This window comes from Thamnophis elegans, chromosome 16 (assembly GCF_009769535.1).
Source record: "Thamnophis elegans isolate rThaEle1 chromosome 16, rThaEle1.pri, whole genome shotgun sequence".
NCBI lineage: Eukaryota > Metazoa > Chordata > Lepidosauria > Squamata > Colubridae > Thamnophis > Thamnophis elegans.
This window is the reverse complement of record NC_045556.1, coordinates 6316629-6343390: the sequence shown is the minus strand read 5'-3', so window position 1 is coordinate 6343390 and position 26762 is coordinate 6316629. Positions and strand designations below refer to the sequence as shown.

General features: G+C 44.9%; 1 protein-coding gene across 2 annotated transcripts in view; it reads left to right on the top strand.

The window, feature by feature from the left end:
• Positions 1-11459: 11459 nt before the first annotated feature.
• LOC116519011 (E3 ubiquitin-protein ligase ARIH1-like) overlaps positions 11460-26762 on the top strand; it is a 38461-nt gene continuing 23158 nt past the window's right edge. For both annotated transcript variants that reach the window (XM_032232620.1, XM_032232619.1), the window contains exons 1-2: positions 11460-12184; positions 23834-23901. In XM_032232620.1, the coding sequence (XP_032088511.1) occupies positions 11771-12184; positions 23834-23901 (482 nt within the window). In that variant the 5' untranslated portion in view covers positions 11460-11770. The remainder of the gene's footprint in view (positions 12185-23833; positions 23902-26762) is intronic.

Below are 26762 nucleotides of genomic sequence, written 5' to 3'. Positions count from 1 at the left end.
AGTTGAATTAAAAACTTTAAAGCTTAGAAGTTAAAGGTAAAGGTTTCCCTCGCACATGCTAGTCGTTTCCGACTCTAGGGGGCGGTGCTCATCTCCGTTTCAAAGCCAAAGAGCCAGCGCTGTCCGAAGACATCTCCGTGGTCATGTGGTCGGCATGACTAAACACCGAAGACGCACGGAACGCTGTTCCCTTCCCACCAAAGGTGGTTCCTATTTTTCTACTTGCATTTTTTACGTGCTTTCGAACTGCTAGGTTGGCAGAAGCTGGGACAAGTCACGGGGGCTCACTCCGTTAGGGATTCGAACTGCCGAACTTTCTGATCGACAAGCTCTTAGCGTCTTGGCCACTGAGCCACCATGCTTAGAAGTTGGCATTCCTCAACGCAAACGACCGACATCGTCTTTTTATTAGGAGTGAGAATCTATAATGTCAGGGATTGTTTTGGGAATGATGGGCACGCAGAGCCATCACAGACCAAAATTGGGAAGCTCCCCTAAAATCTGGATGGCCATCTGTGGTTGTTTAGGAGAGGTCCAGTTTTGGTCACCACGTTACAAAAAGGACGTGAAGACTCCAGAAAGTTGCCATCACTGAGCTTGTGATCACCAGGGTGATCGCCATCACAGTCTTAAGGGCACCCGGCTGACCATCAGCTCAGTGACGGCAATCCTGCCATCAGCGTTGAATTAGACACCAGTTTCTTTTCTTTTGGAGAATTTTTTTTATTTTTTATTATCTTATATATCATTTTAAGTATATATTCACAGTTGTTATTCTTCTATACATTTCTCATTCTTATACATTTGTTATTTCATTTAATGGGTTATAATATACAATTTGGGTTGCTTTATTTGCATTCCCTATTTTCCTGTTGTAACACCACCTCATTTTCCCTTTCTTTTCTCCCTCCCTCCCTTCTCTACTTCCTTCCTTCTTCCTCTCCTTCCCCTTCCTTCTTCACTTCCCTTCCTTCTACTCCTCCTCTTCCCCTTCCTACCCTCTCTCCTTCTCTTCCTCTCCCTTCCTTCCTCCTCTCCTTCCCTTTCCTTCTTCCCTTCCCTTTCTTCTATTCTTCCTCTTCCCCTTCCCCTTCCTACCCTCCCTTCCTCCTCTCCTTCTCCCTTCCTTCTTCCCTTCCCTTTCTTCTACTCCTACTCTTCCCCTTCGCCTTTCTACCCTCTCTCCTTCTCTTCTTCTCCCTTCCTTCCTCCTCTCCTTCCCCTTCCTTCTTCCCTTCCCTTTCTCCCACTCCTCTTCCTCTTCCCCTTCCTACCCTCTCTCCTTCTCTTCCCCTCCCATCCTCCTCTCCTTGCCTCTTTCTTCTTTCCCCCATCTTCCTTTCACGTTCTCCTCCTTTCTCTCTTTCTTTCCTATTATTGTAGGAGACACCATTTTCTTACAGTTCTCCGGAGATCCAAGGGTAGGATAGCCGCTGCATCCTGCTTCGGTCACGGAGATGAGAAGGTTAGGACACAGATCCTTGCCGTTGCTCCCTGCAATAGACAATTGGAAATAAAGCAAGGGAATCTCTCTCCAAGTAGCAGTTACACGAAGCTTCCTTTATTTAAAATAATAATAATAATGATTGATTTTGGGGTGTTTTTTTTTTCTTTTAACAAAGCACTCTTGAAGCTTAGAATTTTAAAAAACGAAACATGAAAACAAACATCCAAGTTTCTGTGATTCCTATCTATCTTGAACGCCTGACATCTGGTTTAAGCAGGGGGAGGCTGGTTAAGGCAAGAGGGGAAAGCTGTTTTGTAAAGCTTTGCTGGCTGGAAGATTCTGGCAGTTGAAGTCCACGGGACTTCAAGTTGCCAAGGTTGAGAAACACTGGCCTAAAGGCATCTAAAATAGCTTCACACACAGACACACACACATCTTTTCGGTACCAGGAACCAGTTCCACGGAGAAAGATTTTTTCCACAGACCGCAATGTTTGGATGGGGCTTCGCTTGTTTGCACGGCCCAATTTCTGGCATATGTTAGCTCAGTGCTGGTCCATGGATGGGGGACTGGAGACCCCTGCACTAAAGTATCTGCCAGGTAACTGGGAGTTAAGGAGGTGTTCCAACCGAGGCTTCCCGAGAGCACGAAGCAAACTCCTGGTCCCGACAAAAACCCCTTTCATTAATTTGCTGTGAGTTCTGCTCCTTTTAATCCAGCAAAGTCTTTCAAGGGAGGATTTACAGTCACAGATCTTATCTGGCTTGGAGAGCTGCTAGGCCGATCTCTACAAAACTTGGCAAGGAGTCTCGGAGAGTCACGAACCAATTAAGCGAACTAATTGCCTCCTGCAAACTCCACTCCCCTTTCGCTCCTCTTATTTGCTCTGGGAGGGGCCATTCATTGTCCACCTGTGGCCTTACTCCCAAGTCGACCCTTGCGCACACCCTGGGAACAGGCTCCAGCTGTTCCTCTGCCTCACTGATGTCTGATTCTGAAGGTAGCTGATAACCGGCATACGGCTCTGGCCCCCTCTCTGCCTCTGACACAGAGCCCTCATCAGAGCCTTCCCCAGACTCCAGGACTGGCCCATGTTCCTCCCCAACTTCCTCACTGTCCGAATCTGTTGTCAGCTCTGCAGGCCCCCGGCGGGCCACAATAGAAGGGTGAAAGGAAAAACCACGAATATAAACCTAGAGAACTGTGTCTCTGCTTTTGCACTGCAGTGGGCAATTGCGGTTGTGAGAAAGGGTTCCATTCTCATATGAAATCAGTCTCTAGTTCAGCCCAGTAGGATCTGTGGCCCTCAACTTACAACTGGTCCCTTAACAACCATTCAAAGTTACAACAGACACACAAAAGTTACTTACAACCCGTTTCTGATTTTACGACAATCCCCCTTGTGGGTAAAATGATTGCATTTTGTGCAATGACCTTTATGGCCACAGTTGTGTGACTACAATGTGCGATCTTTTTTTTTTTTGCTTCTGATTTCTGGCAAAAAAACGCCCGTTGGGGAAAATGGTTTCGTTTAATGACCATTGCAAAAAATGTTCAAAAATTATATTGGGTGACATGACACCTTGATTTGTGAGAGCAATGACTTACAACTGTAATAATAGGCTCCATTGCCAGCATAAATCAAGGACAGTCTTTACTGGAAAGTCAAGCAGAGAAATTGAAAAAGCTATACTGTATTTTTCAGACTATAAGATGTGCTGGAGTATAAAACACACCAAGATTTCAAAGAGAATAACAAGAAAAAATAATAGTTTTGGCCTCTGCGCATACGGTTTTTGCTTTCTCCAGCCCCCAAAAGCACTCTGCAGGCCTCCCAAACCCCGTGTGGCCTGTATTTTGGAAAAAATGAGTGAAAAATGGGCCCAGTTTTGGTCTCCCAAGCCCTCCAGACGTGTCGTTTTTGCTCTACCGAGCCCCCAGGACAGAGGTGGGTTCCTACCAGTTCGCACCAGTTCAATAGAACTGGTTCAATAGAACTGGTTCAATAGTTCGTCATCGTTTCCAGCATGAGGCTCTTCTCCAGGGAGTCCTTCTTCCTTCTCATTAGGTGGCCAAAGTCTTTGAGTTTCATCTTAAGGAACTGGCCTTCTAAAGAGCAGTCAGGGTTGATCTCCTCTAGGACTGACTAGTTGGATCGCCTTGCGACCCAAAGGGCCTTCAACTCCCAGAATTCCCCAGCCAGCTTTGCTTTCTGAGAGTTGAAGTCCTCCAGGCTTAAAGTTGGAGACCCCTTGCTATAAAGCAACCTGAGAGCAAGATTAGAAGTGATGGATGGAAGCTTGTTCAAGAGAGCGCCAACCAGAGGTGGGTTCCTACCAGTTCGCACCTATTTGGTAGAACCGGTTCATCAAATCTACCAAACCGGTTAGAAGAGGTTCCACCAGTGGACCCGGAAAGCAGGCCACACCTACAGAAGAGGTTCCCAAAATTTTTGAAACCCACCACTGACACACACACACACACACACACACACACACACAGACTCACACAGAGAGAGAAAGAGAAAGAAAGGGAGAAAGAAATAAATAAAAAAAGAAAAAAGAAAGAAAAAGTGAGATGAAAGAAAAATGAAAAAGGGACAGAGAGACAAAAAGAAGGAAGGAGAGAGAGGGCGAGAGAGAGAGAGAGAGAGAGAGAGAGAGAGAGAGAGAGAGAGAGAGAGAGAACACATGGCCGGCAAGCCACTCCCACAAAGGAGGCCGCACCCACAGAGTAGGTTCGGAAAATTTTTGAAACCCACCACTGCCCAGGAGCACCCTGTAGACCTCCCAAACCCTCTGCGCACCCCGTTTTTGCCAAAAACGGACCTGCAGGGGGGGGTTTCAGGAGGCCAAAATTGGCCATATTCGGTGTATAAGATGCACCAACATTTCCACCCTCTTTTATGGAGGGGAAAAGTGTGTCTTATGTTTCAAAAAGTACAGCAAGTGCCTGCAGGTCAAGTTTAGGTGTGAGGTCTGACAGAAAACTCAGATCAACTTTTGAGATTGCACATTCTAGGAGAAAATGCCATAGGTGGTAGAAAATTAGGAAACGAAGGAATGAGGAACTATGATCAGCGGTAATCCCCTTGTGACAGCTCTTTTTTATTACTTCCTCCCTTTTACTATTAGGAAACTCTTTGCTTATGGAACCAGCTAAAGATAGAAATGTTTTGGGTGAGTGCAAAAATTCAGGGTAACTATTATGGGTAGCAAAGAGATCCTAAAAGCTGCCATCTTCTGGTCAGACTTCCATATTTTTCAGAGTATAAGACTTTCCGAAGTATAAGACGCATCTAGCTTTTGGGGAGGAAAACAAGGGGGGGAAAAAATCTCCCTGCCTCCCAGAAATTTGCCTCCTTGCAGCAAACAGTACAGTACGGGCTTTTGAGCACAAATAAGCCCTCCCCAGGGGTGGGTTTCTCGCCCCGTTCCAACCGGTTCGGTTGGAACGGGGCCGGCAACGTCCTCGTGCACGCGTGCAGTGCACACATGCGTACTAGCGCCTGTGCGATGCTCCAGCTGCTCCTGGAGGTTCGCGCAGGCGCTGTATGCGTTCTGCGCATGCGTGGAAGCGCAGAACTAGTCAAAACCGGGTAAGAAACGCGGGCGGGCGGGTGGATCCTTCGGCGTTCCCGGAAGTTACTTACTTCCGGGTTCGCCGACCAACCGGTTCGCGGGGACCGCCGCGAACCGCCCGAAACCCACCCCTGGCCCTCCCCCAAAAATATTGCAACAGAGCAGCAGCCATGAGGTGACCACGCTCGCTGCCTCCTGCACCTCAAAAATAATAAGACCTCCCCGAAAATAAGGCCAAGTGGTTATTTTGGGGGTCAAAAGAAAATCCTGTCTTACTTTTGGGAAAATACAGTATGCAAACCTGTTCACCTAGCCAAAAGGGGCTGAAATATTTAATGTCCAGGGCGAATGTGATAACATATGAAAGCAGCAAAGACAATCACTTCCTTAATTCACAGAAGTATAAGGGGGGGGGAGGTGCAGACCAACCAGGGTTGCAAGTTTCTATTATGAAAAGCTGGGGAAACAATGGTTTTCGCCTTCCTTGTGGATTTGTTTTCTTGATTTATCTGTCGGGACTGACAGCTTCTTCCTGGAGCAAAATGCTCACGTAATTGCGAGAGATACAGAATCTTGCATTTCTTGGGTAACTAATTTCACCATAATTGCAATGGGAATTGCTTCCAAGTCAGCAGTCACAGGACTTCTGGTTTGTTCCAGAGACGCTGCCCTGTTCTTATCCAGTATCTGGCTTATTTTAAAGCCCACCAACTTAGATCAAATGGGTTTTGGGAAAGGAGGCTTGGACAGTTATGTGTCCAGGGGGAAAAGAAGGGAAAGGTTCTGCTGGAGCCATGGTTCGAAGTCCACTTATCCTGTTTGCCTGCCCAAAAACACGTTTTCAACCCAAGCAAAGGATCGCCCAACTCGTTCAGCTGCAGGAGAAGCCCCGAGCGAAGCCCCCCCCCCCACGCCCCCCTTCAAGCGAAATTCCTAGCGAAGCTCCGCAGAGGGAAGCAGATCGTGCGAACGCGGCACCTTTGCTGCCCCGCATTACATCGCGTGCAAAAAAGAGGGGCGCAAAAGCAGGACCCCCTCCTCTCTCCCTCCCTCCCTGCCCCCTCCCCTCCCGTACTTGCTCCCTCCTGGAGCCCGAGCGGGAAAAGCAGCTGCCAGTAACGTCGGAACGCCCCGTCCAGCACATCGCAGCCCGGCTTCACCGCCGAGTCGTTGGCATAGGCGAATCGGAACTGCCGGGAGCTGAGCCGGCAGAGGCTGGAGGGGTCCTGGCGGAGCCACTGCGGCTGAGGCCACACGGCAGCGCTCGAGCCGGCGGCCAGGAGCAGGAGCAGCGCGCCCGCCGTGCTCGCCATCCCTGCAGCAGGACGGAGGCTGCCCGGCGTGGACGACGAACGGCAGGAGGAAGGAGCCTTCGCGGGTCACGTGACGCAGCCGGGTCACGTGAGAGGCGGCGGGCAGCCCCCACCCTGCGCGCGCTCGGGGGGCGCCTCCCCCCCCCCCACGGGAGAAGTTTCGCGGGTGGCCGGAGCTGGGCTGGTTCCCTGCGCTCTTTCTTTCTTTTTCTCTCTTTTCTATCTTTCTCACTCTCTTTTCTTCCTTTTTCTTTCTTTCTCACTCGCTCCTTTTCTCTCTCTCTTTCGTTCTTTCTTTTTTCTTTCTTTTTCTCTTCTTTCTTTCTCACTCTTTTTCTCTCTTTCTTTCTCTTTTCTTTCTCACTCTCAACTTTTCTCTATCTCTTTCGTTCTTTCTTTTTCTCTTTCTTCTCACTCTTTCTCTTTTCTTTCTCCCTTTTTCCCTTCCTTCTTCTCTTTTTTCTTTCTTCTTTTCTCTTTCCTTTTCTTTTTGTTTTCTTTCTTTTTCTCTCTTTTTTCTTTTTTCTCACTTTTTCCTCTCTTCCTTTTTCTCTTTCTTCTTTCTCACTTTTTCTCTTTTTCTTTCTCATTCTTTTTCTCTTCCTTTTTCTTTCTGGCACTCTTTTTCTCTTTCTCTTTCTTCTTTCTCATTCTTTTTATCTTTCTCTTTCTTTCTTTCTCACTCTTTTTCCTTCTTTTTCTTTCTTTCTCACTCGCTCCTTTTCTCTCTCTCTTTCGTTTTCTTTTTTCTTTCTTTTTCTCTTCTTTCTTTCTCACTCTTTTTCTCTCTTTCTTTCTTTTCTTTCTCACTCTTAACTTTTCTCTATCTCTTTCGTTCTTTCTTTTTCTCTTTCTTTCTCACTCTTTCTCTTTTCTTTCTCTCTTTTTCCTTCCTTTCTCTTTTTTCTCTTTCTTTTCTCTTTCCTTCTTTCTTTTTTGTTTTCTTTCTTGTTCTCTCTTTTTTCTTTTTTCTCACTTTTTCCTCTCTTCCTTTTTCTCTTTCTTTCTTCTTTCTCACTTTTTCTCTTTTTCTTTCTCATTCTTTTTCTCTTTCTTTCTGGCACTCTTTTTCTCTTTCTCTTTCTCATTTTTATCTTTCTTTTTCTTTCTTTCTCTTTCTTTCTCTTTCCTTCTTTGTTTTTCTTGTTCCTTTCTTTTCTTCACTCCCTGCCTTCCTTCCCTCTCCTCCCTCTCTCTTCCTTTTTTGTCTTCCTCTCCTTTCTTTTCCCTTTCCCCTCTCCTCTCTTTCTTCCTCTCTCACTTCTTTAATTTATGTGCCACCCCACCTCACCCTATAAAGCAAAGCTTTAAAAGGACACTGGCCCTGCAGATAGAAATCTAGCTCCATCCTGACAGCAAAAAAAACAGCATGGCAGGGCAAATCAAAGGAAGGATCTTTGAGCAACAGGTTAGGCTTGCCAGATACACCCATTGTGTTTTATTAGTAGCAGCCGATGGAAGTGGACGGTTAGACCTTTTTCCAAGTTGCTTTTTTATTACCCCACTCTAGTTTATTACCATTATCTACAAGCTTTTCTTTTGAGGGTAGGGCCACTGTCTAGAGCAGTGTTTCTCAACCTTGGTGACTTTAAGTCCTGTGGACTTCAACTCCCAGAATCCCCCAGCTATGCTGGCTGGGGGATTCTGGGAGTTGAAGTCCACAGGACTTAAAGTCACCAAGGTTGAGAAACACTGGTCTAGAGGAAGTGATACTGTGAGCTTCTTTTTGCTATACTCTGTGTATTCCGACTTTGGCCATCACTCGCTTGCCATTTTTGGATTCTTTCATTGAATTGGGAGTGGGCTTGGTGGCATTAACTAGTCTCTTCTATTCCACATCTTCTCTTATACGAATAAGATTAAGATGCAGTGAAAATGAAGGAATATGTATTAAAACACCAATGTAAAAGAAAATTCAGAAAAATGCTCCGACATTCATAGCTAAGATGCAGAATTTACAAATACAAGAAACCCTGATTCATACATGAGTCTTAAGACACAGGCATTGATGTTGATATCTTACAGGTTTAACATTTCTATTTATACCAGATTCAGTAAATAAACGTTCTATGAAAGTGCCCATTTCAATTTTTTGTACAGTATATATTGATAAATAGAAAACCCATGGAACCAAAAGCTGCGGGCGAGTCCTTTTTAAGTAGGATGAGGGACATTCCGAGTGAAAGTTTCCACTGACCTAGGCTTGGTCAGAAACCGGCCATCATGGTTTGTAATTAAAGCTTCATCCCTGACATTCTCAGCTTAGTTCTTGGCAATGTACAAGTCACCTCACCATTAGGAAATAAAAATGGGGATCCACATGGAAAAAGATCTGTAAAAACATCCAGAGTGCCCCTTAAAAGATTAATAGTTTCTATCCTTGGGCTGTCATAGTCTTAAACACAATCACTCCACAGAGACGTAGAAATGCATTCTAGTTCTTTTCCCTCTAATTACTTGCGTAGGGATTATTCCTTATACTATTTATGTTGTTTGTATTTGTTGACATGGATTGCACCAGTGAGGCTAAAACCAATTTCGTTGTATACATGATGTATAATGACAATAAAGACTATACTGTATGAAAACTGTAAAGCGACTCCAGGCATAAATGCAGCAGCAGCAGTGTGTGTGTGTGTGTGAAGCAAACCAGACTAAGATTTGTCCAGGATGCTTAACCATGGTTTATTTAGCCCCATGTTCTGGGTTCACAAGTAAAAGCCATACAGTTAGCAATAGCAGTTAGACTTATATACCGCTTCATAGGGCTTTCAACCATCTCTAAGCGGTTTACAGAGTCAGCCTCTTGCCCCCAATAACAATCCGGGTCCTCATTTTATCCACCTCGGAAGGATGGAAGGCTGAGTCAACCCTGAGCCGGTGAGATTTGAACAGCCGAACTGCAGTCAGCTGAAGTAGCCTGCAGTGCTGCATTTAACCACTGCGCCACCTCGGCTCATCTGTTGCCCAAGACTACTCCGTAACCCAGTTTGATCAGCTTGCAAGGCAGAATTAAGTCCCAAAGGTGCTTTTTCAGGAGGCAACTGGAGTTTCTTGCTTTTCCTTTTGAAAACCTTTCGCTTCGCATAGGATAGGATCCCCGCTATCCTGTCAGAGCTTGTTTTTTTCTTTCTTTGAAGAAATTTCGCTTCTCATCCAAGAAGCTTTTTCAGTTCTGCCAGATCTTCTCACCCAAGAAGCGAAACGTCTTCCGAAAGAAAGAAAACCAGAAAGTCCAGTTGCCTCCTGAAAAAAAGCACCTTTGGGACAACCATGAGCTTGAGGGACTGAGGATCTCTTGACCTTAAGGCAGAATTAAGGTCAGAAAGGCAGAGCTGAATCTGCAATATCTGCAATAACAGAAATGTTATATATAACATAACATATAAGAACATAACATATAAGGCAAAAGGGAAGCAGTATGTTCCCTCCCATATTTGGGATATAGATAGATGCATAGATAGATAGATAGATGGATGGATGGATGGATGGATGGATGGATGGATGGAGGCATAGATAGATAAATAGATAGATAGATGCATAGATAGATAGATAGAGATAGATAGATACATACATAGATAGATGGATGGATGGATGGATGGATGGAGGCATAGATAGATAAATAGATAGATAGATGCATAGATAGATAGAGATAGATACATACATAGATAGATAGATGGATGGATGGATGGATGGATGGAGGCATAGATAGATAAATAGATAGATAGATGCATAGATAGATAGATAGAGATAGATAGATACATACATACATAGATAGATGGATGGATGGATGGTTGGATGGATGGAGGCATAGATAGATAAATAGATAGATGCATAGATAGATAGATAGATAGATAGATAGATAGATAGATAGATAGATAGATAGATAGATAGAGATAGATAGATAGATGGATGGATGGATGGATGGAGGCATAGATAGATAAATAGATAGATAGATGCATAGATAGATAGATAGATAGATAGATAGATAGATAAATAGATAGATAGATAGGATGGATGGATGGATAGATAGATGCATAGATAGATAGATGCATAGATAGATAGATAGATAGATAGATAGATAGATAGATAGATAGATAGATAGATAGATAAATAGATAGATAGGATGGATGGATGGATAGATAGATAAATAGATAGATAGATATAGATAGATGCATAGATAGATAGATAGATAGATAGATAGATAGATAGATAGATAGATAGATAGATGGATGGATGGATGGAGGCATAGATAGATAAATAGATAGATAGATGCATAGATAGATATAGATAGATAGATAAGATAGATAGATAGATAAGATAGATAAGATAGATAGATGCATACATACATACATAATTTTTCCCCCAGTGTAAGCATTCCTATTTTATGGACATGGACAGTACATTGACTGGGTCAAATCTTTTTTTAGCCACTTAAACAATAGTAATATGTATGTGTGTATGTTTATGTATGCATGTTTGTGTGTGTGTGTGTGTATATATACACATACATTCAAACATACATACAAACATACATACATACATACATACACACACACATACAAATGGACAAACACAAACATATCACTATTGTTTAAGTAGCTAAAAAAAGACCTGACCCAGTCAATGTACTGTCCATGTCCATAAAATAGGAATGTTTACACTGGGGGAAACATTATTTTTTTAAAAAAAGAATCTGCCATGCCAAGCTGGCTCAGCATTTTAAGCTGCGGGCCTCGTGAGGAAACCAAACCGCCCTCCACACAAACATACACCCCCGCCTCCTCACACAAGCAGCGTTAGACACACCCAAGATGGCGACCGTCATCCCTCCCTTCCCCCCCCCCCCGCTTCCTTGTGGCGAGCAAAGGCAGGCGGGCGTGGGAACGTGCGCGCGCGCCCCCTCCCGAGATGGCTCCCGCGTGACGAAACCCCCTCCCCCAAGCCACGCTCAAGATGGACGCGGGAGCCCGCCCACTCGCCCAAGGCCTAGCGAGAGAGAAAGAGGGAGGAGGAGGAGGAAGGATGGAAAAAAAAGAAGGCGGGGGCGCGGCGTTGCCCCGCCCTCCGCCGCCGCGGCGCTCGTCGCGGCGCGTCCCGCCGTGTGCGTGCGTGCGTCGTTGCGTGCGTGCGTGCGTGGTGGCGTGCGTCGAGGTGACGGAGCGGGCCGGACGCGTCCCTTTGTTGGCTCAGCGGCGCCTGTGAGGAGCGGCGGCGGCGGCGGACGGGCGGGCGGGCTTGGTGTGGCGATCGCTCCGCCGACACGAAAGGAGGCGTGCAAGGCCCGAAGCCTTCGGATCCCGGTGGGGGGGGCAGGAGGAGGGCGCCGCCCCGCTCGCGGGCCCTTCTCCGCCCGCCTCGCGTGCTCCGGCTGCCGCCGCCCCCCCCCTCACACCCCGCGCGCGCGCCCGCCCGCCCCTCCCGCCGCCATGGACTCGGACGAAGGCTACAACTATGAGTTCGACGAGGACGAGGAGTGCAGCGAGGACAGCGGCGCCGAGGAGGAGGACGACGACGAGCCCGACGACGACGACGAGCCCGACGACGACAACCTCGACCTGGGCGAAGTGGAGCTGGTGGAGCCCGGGCTGGGCGTGGGCGGCGAGCGCGACGGGCTGCTGGGCGGCGAGACGGGCGGCCTCGGGCCCGGCGGTGGTGGTGGTGGTGGAGGAGGAGGCCTCGGCGGCAGCGGGCTAGGCGGGCCGGGCCCTGGTGGAGGCGGAGGAGGTGGAGGCGGCCTGGGCCACGAGCAGGAGGAGGATTACCGCTACGAGGTGCTGACGGCCGAGCAGATCCTGCAGCACATGGTGGAGTGCATCCGAGAGGTCAACGAGGTCATCCAGGTGCGCGTGCCCGCCGCGCGCCGCCGCCGCCGATGGAGGCAAAGGAGATAGAGAGAAAGAAGGCCGGGCGGGCTGGAGCAGAAGAAGCAGGCCCGGCGGGAGGGAAAGGAGAGGAGAGGAGGAGGAGGGGACGCTGCGAGAAGCAGCGGGAGCTGAGCCGGCCAGCCACGCCTTCAAGGGGCGATGCTGCTGGATGGAGCCGGAGCTCACTTCTCTTCTCCCCCGCCCCCCCTCCCCGCAGGAAAGGGCGAGGGGAGGCAACAGAGCCAGGCTGAGATCAGCCCCTCTCACCCCTCCACTGGCTGGAGAGATCTCCGGCCTTGCAGTCCCTGCCTGGAAAGAGAGGGGGGCGCTCTATAGAGATGGCCAGGAAAGGCTTAAGGTGCCGTTTTCCCCCTTTGTGGTCACTGAAGTCCCCCACCCCCCACTTCAGAGGAGTGAATTGGGTTCATTAGTAGAGGAGAAAGGATAACCTCCCCCCCCCCCTTGCTCTGTGGATACTTCAGAGGGGAGGGGGGAAATCTGAGTGACCACAAAGCAATTGGGGGGGAGGAGCATGGCTATCCTTTCTCTCAGCTAAGAAGGACCTCAATTCACCCCTCTGAACCATGCTTTGTGGGCACTGTGCCGCCCACCTTCAGAGGGGTTAATTAGGGTCCTTAGCAGAGAAGAAAGGATAATCATGCCCCTCCCCCAGTTGCTTTATGGGCACTAAAGTGCCGCCCACCTTCAGAGGAGTCAATCGGGGTCCTTAGGGAGGAAAGGATAACCATGCCCCCCCCAGTTGCTTTGTGGACACTGTGATTCCCCCCTTCAGAGGGGTGAATTGGGGTCCTTAGAGAAGAAAGGATAACCCTACAGCTGAATTGCACAAGAAATGCAGGAAGGAGAAGAGCTTGGGGGGGGGGGGTCGGTGGCACTACATGGTACATGCCAGGTGAGCAGTGACTGGTTGCCCCGCCAACCCGGATGGGAACATGGTAAAGGCAAGAGTCATCGCCCTCCTATTGGCATCACCCAGAGGGGAACCCCAGGCTTCGTAGGATCTGACTTCATATTCTTGGGAGGGTTTGTGTGGTAGGAAGGCTCAGCAGTCCCAGTCCTGCAGCTGAGTGATACTGGCATGAGCCCTTTTTGGGTGGCCCCCGGGCAGCTGCTCAGGATGGCAACATGACAACAGGGGTAGGGCCCAGGAATGTCTACCTATGTCTTGGCATTTTTGAGAGGCAGGACTGTGTGTACACAGTTGTTAAAAGGGATTGACTCAGGTTGGGCACAAGTGAAGTCCAATACGGAGTGGCGTTTCCATTGGTACCAAAAATATTCTAGAAATGTGATAAGAGAGACAGTGTTTCTTATTTCCTGGAACTTTTAACAAACCCTTATTGTGGGCAAGTGTATTTTGCATAGGATTGGCTGCCTATTGATTTTGCATCGCTTCCTGCTGATGTCATTGATATAAACGGGGACCAAAGCTTTTTTTTAACCTTTGTAAATACTATTTCACATTAGGGTTATAGTTACAATTACACGGTTACAGTTCACACATCCAAACGTCACATTGCTGGCTCTGAAAACAAATCTAGGAAAATCCCAGATTAAGGCTTGAGTTATTCGTAATCTGGGCATTTTATACCTCCCAGCTGAAATTGGCATCCAGAGTTGCACAAGTTATGAACAATAAAATGGTTATTAGCACAGGTGTGTAATTGCATTTCCTGTTGCTAAGTAAGCAAAGGTGTTAATTCGGCTGAAGAAGAGTCTGCTCTAAAGATCAGTCTTGCTCCTGCAATGGGTTGGAATGGTCAGGTTGACTTGTAAGGATCAAAGGTGCTCTTAGCCTTCAAGACAATTCAAATTAGATGAACGCGGTGGGGAACTGGACTGTAATTACTAAGTTTTAAGCTGCACAAAAGTTTTGCCTCTAATTTTCATGGCTAATGACAATTGCTGAGTGCTAATGACGGATAGGCTTGGTTGAATTGATTTCCTGGTTTTGTTTGAAAACCTCTGGTTTAGCATAATGGCTATTTTGAGACAGAGGTCCATATAGAAACACTGACACATTTTCCTTGTTTTAGCAGCAGAAGCTGTTCAAGAAACTGAGGTTAGAATAGGATGGGGAAGGGGGGGGGGAAATAGGTGTCCAAATCTTCCAGGAATAAATAACCATTTCCTGTGAAGAAGAAGGATGGTAATCTGTAATCCTTCCATTCCACAAATATGTCCAATTCAGGTAAGTGATCTATGCTCAGCGGATGAGGAAGCTATATTTCTGCTTCCAAGAGCTATTCAGGTAACTATTCTCAAGAATACCTGAGCAGCTAGAGTTCCTGGTCTTCTCTTGAGTGAGCATTCAAACAGCCCACAAGGGGCTCCTATCCTTGTCTATGTAAACATTGCATGGTGTACCTGTAACATTGCATACCTAAGACCTTGTTGAAGTGCTGTTGACGTGGCTTGCAATAAACCCCCCCTTTTTCTATCCCAAGTTTCTTCAGGATTGGCTTGATGGCCCCAGACATTGACGCTCATGTCCCTGAAACTCTACAAATATAGTATTTTTTTTAAAACTTCCAAGGGTCATTCGTGATGTGTTAGGCGAGAATGCCTGAGGTGGTGAACTTTAGCCTGTATTGTAAAGAACTCTCCTATGACATGAGTTCTTCCTTGTGTCTTCCTCTGTGGTTAATGGCACTCACAGCCTTGAGCTGGAGATTTGCTCTGACTTTAGGAAGGTGGAAAACAACTGAACTAAACACACAGCGGTGATTTACTTTTGCAATTGGGAACTCACAAACAAGGCGACGTTAATCCTCTAAAGATTTGCTAAAGGAAAGGGAAGAACAGCTTGACCCTCATGCCAAGAACTTCGAGTGGTAGTTAAAGCTGGGTGAGTAATCGTGGGTGTGGATGGGCCGTATTCCTTCCGCTTCCCAATTCTAATTGAACCAGGCCCAAATCCAGAGCTTACCTTGCTCTTAATCTTCGATACAGAGGCGCAATGTAAAGATTGCCAGTGAAGGATGTTTTTGTGTCTGGCAGGTTCAAGGTCAGATTTAAGAAGGCGTTATTTGTTAAGACTTATCTTGGAATCACACTGTTTCTTTATATGAACGGGTCTCTCAACTTTTGACCCTTGCTGCGGATTGCTAGGTAGTCAAATTTTATTCACGAAATAAACATTAGAATTAACGCGTCTCTCAACTCTTGACCCTAGGTTCAGATTGCTAGGTAATCAATTTTTTTTTTTCACGAAATAAACATTAGAATTAAGGCCCTTTCATGGTTTGTCTCTTTGTTTCTTTTGTTAATTTTGGGATTGAGAGAGGAGCAAGTTGCCACTCTAGTCAAGTGAGGTGGCATGTCAGAAGGACTTCAGGGTGGCATTTAGGTAAACTTGTCCTTAAATTGTAAATGTTATATATATTGCTTGAGAAGGATTCAAATATTGCCAGGAAACCCTGCAAAAAGAATATTGTCAGGTGGCTTTATCTCCTCATATGTGAATACAGGTGCGTTCCTTTTAAATAGCTGGCATTTAATGGCTTCCAGAGTACCTAATACAAAGATGCTAAGCCTCTGTTTTTGGCCCTTCTGAAATGAAATGTGGGCCAGATTGCTCTTTGCAGTCCAAAACATGTTTTAATATTTTGGAAACACGAAGCCTCTGAACATTTCATTTGCCTTAATATTATTTTTTTTAAAGGCTGCGGAGAAGGAGAAGAAAATTGAATATGAAGTGTGTTGGTTTGGGATGTACATACCATTACGACCTGGTGTCCAGCAGTGGGATTCAAAAATTATTTTACTACCGGTTCTGTGGGCGTGGCTTGGTGGGCTACTGGTTCTCCAGAATACTACCTCTGCTGGTGTCCGATTCAAACCATTGCCACGTTCTTGGCTTGTATGGTAAACTTCAAGCTTGCTCCACTGTACGTAAGAAATTCCGTTGCTTACCAAAGGATTGTACTTTTTTGGACAGTAAAAAGCACCCACCTTGTGTATTTTTCTTTGCTTTGTATGTATGAAAGCAAACCACATGCTGGCTACAGAGGGTTAATTCACAATGGCATTACAGGTACTCCTCGGCTTACAACTACAATTTCAGCCCCAGATTTTTGTTGCTAAGTGAAAACATTTCAGCGAATTTTTGCCCTGTTTTACGAACTCTCTTGCCATGGTTGTTAAGTGAATCACTGCAACAGTTAAATTAGCAACACTGTTGTTAAGTGAATCTGGCTCTTGTCATACATGGCCCCAGGGCATTGCAACCATCATAAATGTGAATCAGTTGCGAAGTATCTGAATTTTCATCTCATGACAGTTGTTAAGTGTGAAAAACGCTCACAAGTCACTTTTCTCAATGCCGTTGTAACTTTGAACTGTCACTAGATGAACCGTCGTAAGTTGAGGGCGACCCGATTTGTTGTGCATAGACTCCGTAAGTGACTTGAGGTAGGTTTTGACATTTGGAATTCTTCCAATTTTTTAAAAAAATAGTACCCAGTAACACTTAAAACTATTACTGGGAGGCTGATATGAAGCCATTTGTTGTCACTTGGGTGTTTTTAATCTACTGGAGATTTTATTTTGCAATTTTTCCCCTATCGAGCAATAAGCGTTTCTCTGCCATTCTCCTTGGAGTTGCTGGGAATTCGAGAGAGACCCAGATTCGAATTCTGCCGTAGGCAAGGAAGCCGGCTGACTCTCAGCCCTAGATTGCGAAGTTGAAAAACATCTGTCTGGACCAGGGAGGTTGGTTGTGGTCCAAAACCCTCCGTGGAAGACTATTCCATCCAGCTGTGAACTAATTCACAATGTGCGTGTGGGCCAATCTACTGTATCTAGTACAGTGTTTCTCAACCTTGGTGACTAAGTCCTGTGGACTTCAAGTCCCAGAATCCTCCAGCCAGCACAGCTGGCTGGGGGATTCTGGGAGTTGAAGTCCACAGGACTTAAAGTCACCAAGGTTGAGAAACACTGATCTAGTAGATTGTATCTATTTCTGCTCAAAGATCTGGAGGAAACCTCTCCCATGTTTTAGGAACTTTGATTTTAACCAAGTTTGTTACTCTGCCCAAATATTATCCCAAATGGGAAAATATTGATGATTTAAAAAAAACGGTTATGATTTCCATTATTGCTACGATATCCTCAGAAATCGATAATCCTGATTATTTAGGTTGAATATTTGGAAGGATTTCCTGGTCCTGCAAATTGCAACACTGAAGTTTGCCCAAATTGCAACACTGTGGCCATCTCTCTTTCAGCCTGCATTCAACTTATTTACCTTTTATATAGCTGGATTTTTTCCCCCCCTTACAGTGGAAGTGGACTAACGCTTCTCTCCTCTGATAGCATTGGCTGTGAGAATGATTAAATTTATATTTTGTAGCGAATCGGAAAAGCAATACGTTTGATGCTGGGGAATGGTGGTTTGGTTGTTGGCCTTGAACTGCAAGGCTTCTCGTTAAGCTATGATGTGAAAAAGGGGGGGGGCTTTGAGTCATCTAGCCTTTCACATATTTTGAGATTAAAGTGAACAGCTGATGTTCCTTGGGAGAGGAAGCAATGTTAGAACAGTGGAGAGAACTCTGTAGCGAAGTTGGAAAGCCACTATCTCTATGGAGATTCTCAGTTGCCCCAAAGGTGCTATTTTTCAAGGGGCAACTAGAGTTTCTGGGTTTTTCTTTGAAAATATTTTGCTTCTCATCCAAGAAGCTTCTTCAGCTCACACAGAGCTTTCCTTAGTGTCTGTGGCTGTAAAATAGAACCGGAACTAATTGTGACAGCCGTCCCAGAAATTAATACCATTACTGAAGCTATCGCTTGTAATGTTGAAATGGCCTTAAAGATCCTGGATATATTTTTAACTTCAGAAGGGCTGTCTGCAGGGGCTGGACAGCTGATCTCTCTCTCTCTCTCTCTTTTAATCACTCACAGTCTTAGAGCAACAGAGTACATAGATTATCATGCTAGCACAGATCTAACTAGAAAAGAAGTGTTATGTAACATGTTGCCTTAGAATAAAATGACTGAACTTGGATGTTGTTGTTTTTTAGGCTGCAAATATTTTCTAAATAGGTAGGACTTTGGGTTAACGATTAGAGTTAACAGATCTTTTAGCTGTATTTAGTGAAGGCCTGTGACATTTGTCCTGAATTCTGGAGATAATTTTTTAAAGGGAGGGGGGGGAATATTTATTAAAAAATGCTTCGGTTGGTAGCATCAAATGAAATTGTTTCAACATCCAATTTTATCTTTTCATGTAAACTTGATGGAAGATTGTCTGGTCAATTCATTGTTTTGAGAAGTAATAAACAAAATTCCCAAAGAAGGCATTGGCAAAACATTTCTGTATATTTGCCAAGAAAACTGAATGTGGATATGTCCACTTGTTCCCCAGAGCTGATTTTACAGACATATTTGTCTTACATATCCTAAAAATAGACTCGAATTATATTTAAATCAGACTGCATTCTATTCCTGTTCCTTTTGCATTCTCTGATGATCAAATACAGTGGCATCCTTACCCATCACATGGATGTTACATTTAATTACTTTTACATACTTACATCTCTGAATAAAGTCAAAAATTGCAGAGGTTAAACCCTTCCAAGTTGGGAAGGCTTTTTGTTATTGTATGAACAATAAATCCTTGAAAAATACTTTTTTTTTTTCTGAATAAAGGGCAATAACCCTGCTCCGGCCCTTTGGAACGAACTCCCCGCAGAGATTCGGACCCTCACCTCTCTCCAGGCTTTCCGCAAAGCTGTTAAAACCTGGCTGTGCCGGCAGGCCTGGGGTTGACGAGTTCCCTTCCCCCCTCGAATTGTGTGACTGTTGACTGTCTTTTAAATTCTCTTGGTACCTGTTTGTTGTACTCCCTTCTTGTTTACCCCCCCCCCTTGGGTTTGTTAGCCGCCCTGAGTCCCTCGGGGAATAGGGCGGCATATAAATACAATAAACCTTAAACCTTAAAACCTTAAACCATTCATCAAATACATGCAAACGAAACCCTTCCTCCCCCTGGTGGGATCTGTAGCCTTATTTGCTTGGATTCCATTTCTAGGGTTTTAGGCAGGAGTCTTCGCCAGCTCTGTTTGCAAATGTGGGTTGAACCTGGGATTTTCTCCATGGGAAGCACGCATAGCAGAGCCACAATTCCATTTTCAAGGAACATCTGTGAATGTAGTTTTAAAAAAAAAAAAGTCTGAACTCTTGAAGGAGAAAATTCACTTTTGCTTCAGAACTGCTAATTATTGTGGCCCGCCAGCAGCCAATGGAACTGGCAGCAGAGTCAGACAGCGAAGAGGTTGGGGAGGAATGTGGGCCAGTCTTGGGGGTTGAAGAAAGCTCAGATGAGGGCTCTGCGTCAGAAGCCGAGCGGGAGCTAGACAGCAGTGAGGCAGAGGAACAGCTGGAGCCTGTTCCCAGTGTGCACATGCGCAGAGCTGCCAGGAGACAAGAACAACTAAGAAAGCAGAGCCGACTTGGGAGTAAAGCCACACCTTGGAGGTGATTGGTCCCTCCCATAGGAAACAAAAGAGGAGCGAATGGGGAGGGGGCTTTTGCAGGAAACAATTCATTCCTTCAGTCGTTTCAAGAATGGAAAGTTCTGTTTGTGACTATAAGAGACTCTGTGTCAAGTGCTGCCTTGCCCTGTGTTTGGAAACTAATTATCTGGCAGCTCTCCAAACGAGATAAGGTTTGTGTGGACAAACATTCCTCTGAAAGACTGTTTGCCAAGCCTGGCTGACTGTGAATTTACAGTCGTGTAAATAAAAGGGGTTTTGCCAGGACCAAGACTTTGCTTCATGCTTGTTAAGGGAGCTTAGGTCAGAACACTAATAGACTTCCTCGGTGGAGATCATTTGATCCATCATGAGTTTTTTTCTAAGCCATTTCTGCTCATTCCCCCCCCCCCCTTCTTCCTAGCTGTAATAATGATACTGGCTTTAATGAACGGTACAAAGAGGTAAACATTAGCACTAAAATAATACAGACAGGAACCTGACCCTTCTTTGCATACAGCATATGAGACAGAATTGGAAAGAATATATGAGGCGTTCATGGAAATACTGCCAGATAATGTGTGCGTGGGATTGACAGCCAAATAAAATTTGATTTATCAGCAGTCTCACCAGTGAATAAATAGGTTATGGTGTTCTACATTTAGCAGGGACAGTATAGCCTGGATGGGGAATAAAACTTTTAGTAGTTCTTTAATAGTTTAGTAGTATATTCCATTCAAAGTTTCTTTTACATCTGACAGCAAAGGCTGCACAGTCGTGCCTTAAAAATTAATAAATTTTATCTCCTTTGTCAAATACAGGCAGTCCTCGACTTACGAGGCCAAATTTTCAGTTGCTAAGCGAGACATTGGTTAACTCACTTTTGCCCCATTTTCTTGCCATTGTTGTTAAGTGAATCACTCCAGTTGTTAACCTAGTCATGTGGCTTTTAAGTGGATCTGCCTTCCCCGCTGATCACACGACCCCCCCGGGGACACTGCAACCGTCATAAATATGAGTCGGTTGCCAAGCGCCTGATTTTTAATCATGTCACCTTGGGGGCTGCTGCAATGTTCGTAACTGTGAAAAAGATTCATAAGTCAGTTTTTTTCTGTGTCGTAACTTGGAATGGTCACTAAATGAAGTGTTGTAAGTCAAGAACTTTTGTTGTTGTTAGTTGCGAAGTTGTGTCATTGGGACCCCATAGACAATGTTCCTCCAGGCCTTACTGTCCTCTACCATCCTCTGGAGTCCATTGAAGCTCATGCCAACTGCTTCGGTGACTCCATCCAGCCACCTCCTTCTCTGACGTCCCCTTCTTCTTTTGCCCTCAATCTTTCCCAGAATCCGGCTCTTCTCCGGTGAGTCCTTCCTTTTCCTTAGGTGGCCAAAGCCTTTGAGTTTCCTCTTCAGGATTTGACCTTCTAAAGAGCAGTCAGGACTACCTGTACTCATATTGTAAATGCTACTTAATGTGAAATAAAGCCAAATATCAGAAAAACCAAAGCCACACTGTTTATATCTCAATGCAATAGCAGAGTTGGGAGGGACCTTGGAGGTCTTCTAATCCAACCTCCTGCCTAGGCAGGAAACCCTATACCATTTCAGACAAATGGCTATCCAACATCTTCTTAAAGACTTCCAGTGTTGGGGCATTCACAACTTCTGGAGGCAAGCTGTTCCACTGATTAATTGCTCTCACTGTCAGGAAGTTTCTCCTTAGTTCTAAGTTGCTTCTCTCCTTGATTAGTTTCCACCCCTTGCTTCTTGTTCTGCCCTCAGGTGCCTTGGATAATAGCTAGACTCCCTCTTCTTTGTGGCAACCCCTGAGATACTGGAAGGCTGCTATCATGTCTCCCCTCGTCCTTCTTTTCATTAAACTACACATCCCCAGTTCCTGCAACTGTTCCTCATATGTTTTAGCCTCCAGTCCCCTAATCATCTTTGTTGCTCTTCTCTGCACAAACCTCAATCTTCTAAATATTGAGCCTTCTTTGCAAGTCATGATAGGGTGGAATCTCCCAAAAATTCTGGTTTTCTGGTGCGTCCTCCTTTGATCCGTTTGGTTTCTTCTGCCAGAGATTACCATGGTGGATAGGTAAACTAGAGAAGGCATTTCTGGTTAGTTCTGCAGCTCCCTCCTCCAGGAGGAGCGAAGTGGGAGCTACCTTACTGCATGCAGGAGCTTGCTTTGCTTGCATTAAGCCTTGATTTCCCAGATATTTTGTTTATGATGAGATGTGAATGTTCCTGGTATGTGTCAGCTGGGCTGAGCTATTTGTTGTGCCTGGAGAATGGTCCTTCACTTATGCAACAGCAAGTCAAGTTGCACAATGAAACATTAAACTGACATTTAATAGCTAAGAGGATTATACTTATATGTCTTACCTGCCTTTCTATTTGTGGAAATCTGTACTAGTAATCCTTTTTCGTTTCATTGGGATCTGTGGAGTATGTAAATAGCATGGAACATTCAGAATAACTTAAAATCTGGATTTTTTTTTTAAGGCTGTTTCCCCAGACCTCCTCGGATAAGAAGCCCAATCGGGCTTTTGAGCACTTGCTCTAAAATAAGCCCTCCCCAAAAATATTGCAAAGCAGCAGCAGCTATGAGGTGACCACACTCGCCACCTCCTGCACCTCAAAAATAATAAGACTCCCCGAAAATAAGGCCAAGTGCTTATTTCCGGGGGGGGGGTGTCAAAAGAAAATAAGACCCTTATTATGTAATCTCCTGTTGGGAGAGCGAGTATGTTTAGAGAAGCGTTGTGAAAGTTGTGTTGGAGAACACACAAACCAGCATACAGAGACACTGCATTTTAAATAGGCTTTTACTTTCGTGGAAATAGAGGTATCCGAGTCCATCAAACAGTCCAAGTCATACACGGATAAGACAGTCAGTCATCAACGTCTTTCAGTTAAGGGATAATCCAAATAACATAGTCCAGTAATCATATAATCAGTCTGGTACACAAAGTTTGCTACCAATTGCAAAACCTACAATAGCTCACGGCACTTTCTAACAGGCAGCTTCCAAAAACACTCAGATCAGATCAGCCCAGCATCTAACAAACAGAGAGCTAACAGTCATTCTGGCTCCTTCTTATGGCCGATTGAGTAAAACAGCAACCATTTACATTTTACAGTATGATTTAAAGAAACAGCTGTAGCATTGTTTCGTGATTTATATATTGCCAACCCAACTGTTAGATTATATTCCTAACAACCCTGTCTTATTTTCGGGGAAACACAGTAGTCGGACTCTTGAGTTAGCCTGTTGGGAGTCTGGTCTTAACATTGCCTGAATGTATTAAGAAAGAAAATGAATTAAAGCCAAGCATTCTAGATCTAGTGTACATTATTGTACAGGCTCCATGTTCTCATCTAACGTACCAATAAAGGAGAATTATTTGTAGCTCAGGGTTGAAACGAGGGGTCCTTGGTGCTCTCTGAGCTGGGTGGTTTTCCTGCAGACTGTTTCATTAGCACTGATAATGTTACCTGGTCTGAATGATGAAACATCTGCAAGAATAAAAACCAAGCTACCCCACAACCCTCCTTCTCCACAGACCCCCCCCCACTCCCTTCTAGCCCTAGTTTGGGAAATGAAACATCTGCAAGGCAACACCCAGGAACACCACGGACCCCACAATCCTCCTCCCCCCCATCCCCCTTCTAACACTGATGATATTACCTAGTTGGTAATCTGCAAGGAAAACAAGCTCAGAGAGCACCAAGGACCCCACAGCAGTCCTCTTCCTCCACCCTGCAAATCCCACTTCCTTTTGACACTGATGATGTTACCTAGTTGGGTCATGAAACATCTGGAGGAAAACAACCAAGTTCAGAAAGCCCACCAGTATCCTTAGTCTCTGGTGTGTTTTAGCGGACTGGGGACTTCTGTGAGACGTATTCCACAGCCAAAAGTGCCATAAGGAAAAATTTAGGTTCCACAATTTTAGATTTCGCTCATTATTGACCAGGCAAGTGGTTTCAACTTGGATTTTTGCCTTTGAAATAATTATGCCGGTTATATCAGATATAATTGGGAGAGGTGGGGATAAAGTTTTGGGAGAAAGGGCAGAGCTGCTGCTCCCATTTCTTAAAATGACTTTCCTTCTTCCTCTTCTAGAATCCGGCCACCATCACCAGGATACTCCTCAGCCATTTCAACTGGGATAAAGAAAAACTGATGGAGAGGTAAGTGTGTGTGTGGGGGGGGGGGGGTTTCTCTGTGTGTACACGGACCGGAAGTTGGTCTTGGTCAAGGGATCTCCAAACTCTTTGAAGACCTGTGGACTTCAACTCCCGGGATTATTGTATTTTTCAGACTATAAGACGCACCGGAATATAAGACGCACCATGATTTTGAAGAGATACATTTTTTAAAAAGGTTTTTGCACTCTTCAGGCCTCCCAAACCCTCTGCACACCTTGTTTTTTGCATAAAAAGGGGGTGTGTGATGCAGAGCTTTGGGAGGCTTGTAGAGTGCTCCTGCATGCTGGGGGGCAGAAGAGGCCCGTTTTATTGCTCGATTTTGCCCTCCCCAGCCCCCAGGAGCACTTTGCAAGCCTCCCAAACCTTCTGCACATCCATTTTTGCAGAGCAGGCAGGGTTTCAGGGGGCCAAAAATGCTATATTCAGTGTATAAGACGCACCCTCTTTTTTAAATTTTTTTAGGGGGGGAGGTGCATCTCCAAAAAATACGTTACTCAACCAGCATAGCTGGCAGAGGAATTCTGGGAATTGAAGTCCATAGGTCTTAAAGTTGCCAAGTTTTGCAGTCCTGTAGTCGATGACTGGATGGGTGGAAATGGCAAGAGGTTGGCTAGGAGAAGTTCGTTGTTCTCAAGTGATTATATGTAAGGGGTTTATTTATTTTCCTCCTTCGGAGGCAGCCATCAAGAAAGCTTCACAATAAATATTGAAACGTTTGCATTATTGATTAGAAACGTATTCCTAAAATTGGTTCTCCATCCTGCAACAGTGAGGCAATGGCTCAACTGACTAATGATATAGTTAAAGAAACTCAATCAGAAAAAAAAACAACTCTCTGATAATTACTTGGTTTTTCTCCTGGGTAGACAGAATAGCAAGAACTCAACTCTTGTGATTCTTACATTCTTTAAACAAATAAGGAGTAGAAAATGGGTTATGTTTGTGAGCCAGGCCCTTGACATTTGAGGCTACTTAGAAATCAAAGACGCCCATTGAGGTCCCTTGGGAGGAGAGGAGGAAAAATGTGTCTTGGGCCAGTTATTGGAAAATTAATGGTTTGGTTCTTTTGAAAAATTCCTTACCCAATTCATAAATTCAGCCTGGGTGGTATAATTCCATATCTCTCACCACATACTTTAAAAAATGTGTGGCGCCATTATGCCGCCCATCCTTAACCAAAGATGCTAACAGTTTGGAATTTGTTGTGGAATAAAGTTAAGGTATTTGTAACATGAGATAAAAGGGATTTTTTTAAAAAAAATTAATAGAAACAATTGGCATAGAGACATAAGCTGCGTCAGTGCTAGCTGCCCTGGTATCGGAACTAGCTTAGTAAAATTTATGTCACGAGATATAATGTGGCTTTGGCCTTATCTGTTGGGCCAAAATATGGTTGTTTAGTTAACAGACTGCTGAGTGTGATAAAGAAATCCAAACTTGGAAAGGTGCCCAAAATGGCCTTACGAGTTAAAATGCTTAACTCACAACTATAGTCAGGAGCCTTATCAGTATAATTAACTGACTGGCTTTATCTAGTTGCAAAAGGGACGTAGTGGCTCAGTGGGTAAGACGCTGAGCTTGTCGATGAGAAAGGTCGGCAGTTTGGAGGTTTGAATCCCTGGCGCCGCGTAACGGAGTGAGCTCCCGTGACTTGTCCCAGCTTCTGTCAACCTAGCAGTTCGAAAGCATGTAAAAATTGCAAGTAGAAAAATAGGAACCACCTTTAATGGGAAGGTAACAGTGTTCCGTGCACCTTTGGCGTTGAGTCATGCTGGCCACATGACCACGGAGATGTCTTCGGACAGCGCTGGCTCTTCAGCTTTGAAACTGAGATGAGCACCGCCCCCTAGAGTCAGGAACAACTAGCACATATGTGCGAGGAGAACCTTTACCTTATCTAGTTGCAATTAATCATACTGGCATTTTCCACAACCTTCCCTAGAAATTTTGGAGTTGCACCCAGCCTTGATAGTATGGCCTGTTCAGCATCTCTTGAAATCTTAGGGCTTTGCAGGCATTTGGAATATTTTTCGTGTTGGAGAGTTTATCTACAAGCATTAATCTGTGGAAGCAATGATTTTTCACTCTTAGTTTTTGATATCTAATTTCAAATCACTTTTAAGGCAACCTGGTAGGCTAGAAAATGTTTCTTCATCACTAGGGAGAATGCATCCAGTATGAAATTTTTTTTCTAGAAGCATAACTTGAGCTCCTGAACCAACAGAAGGAAGGAAAATGTTGTGTTGTCTATTAACAGTTCTAATTTAATGTTTAATTGCTGAAGACAACGTTATTTTGAAAGCTTTTGTACACGGGGCTGCATTCCTGTGGCTGAATATTTTTTAATGTGTTTATTGATTGGTGGTGGGTCATCAAATTGATGTTGAGTCTTTGTGATGATAAAGATGACATTGAAGTTGACTCTCTGCGATCCTCTTTCTCCAGGACGGTCTGTTCCTACCCTGACCCTTCAGTTTTCCCCACTGGCATAGATTGTATCAAGAGTTGCGTTTGGCGAGATGGAAGGCAACTCTTTAGTTACAGCTTGTATTTATTTGTAAATTTAATGTGATTGTATATGTGTGTGTGAGAGAGAGAGAAAGTGAGGGAGAGATAGACAAAGCAAGAGAGACAGACACACAGACGGAGAGAGACAAAAAGAGACACAAACACACACAGAGAAAGACAGAGAGAGACATAGAGAGAGAGAGAAAGACAGACAGAGAGAAAGACACATAGAGAAAGAGAGACAGAGAGAGAGAAAGACAGAGAGGGAGAGACACACAGAGAGAAAGACAGAGAGAGAAAGACAGAGAAAGACACAGAGAAAGACAGAGATAGAC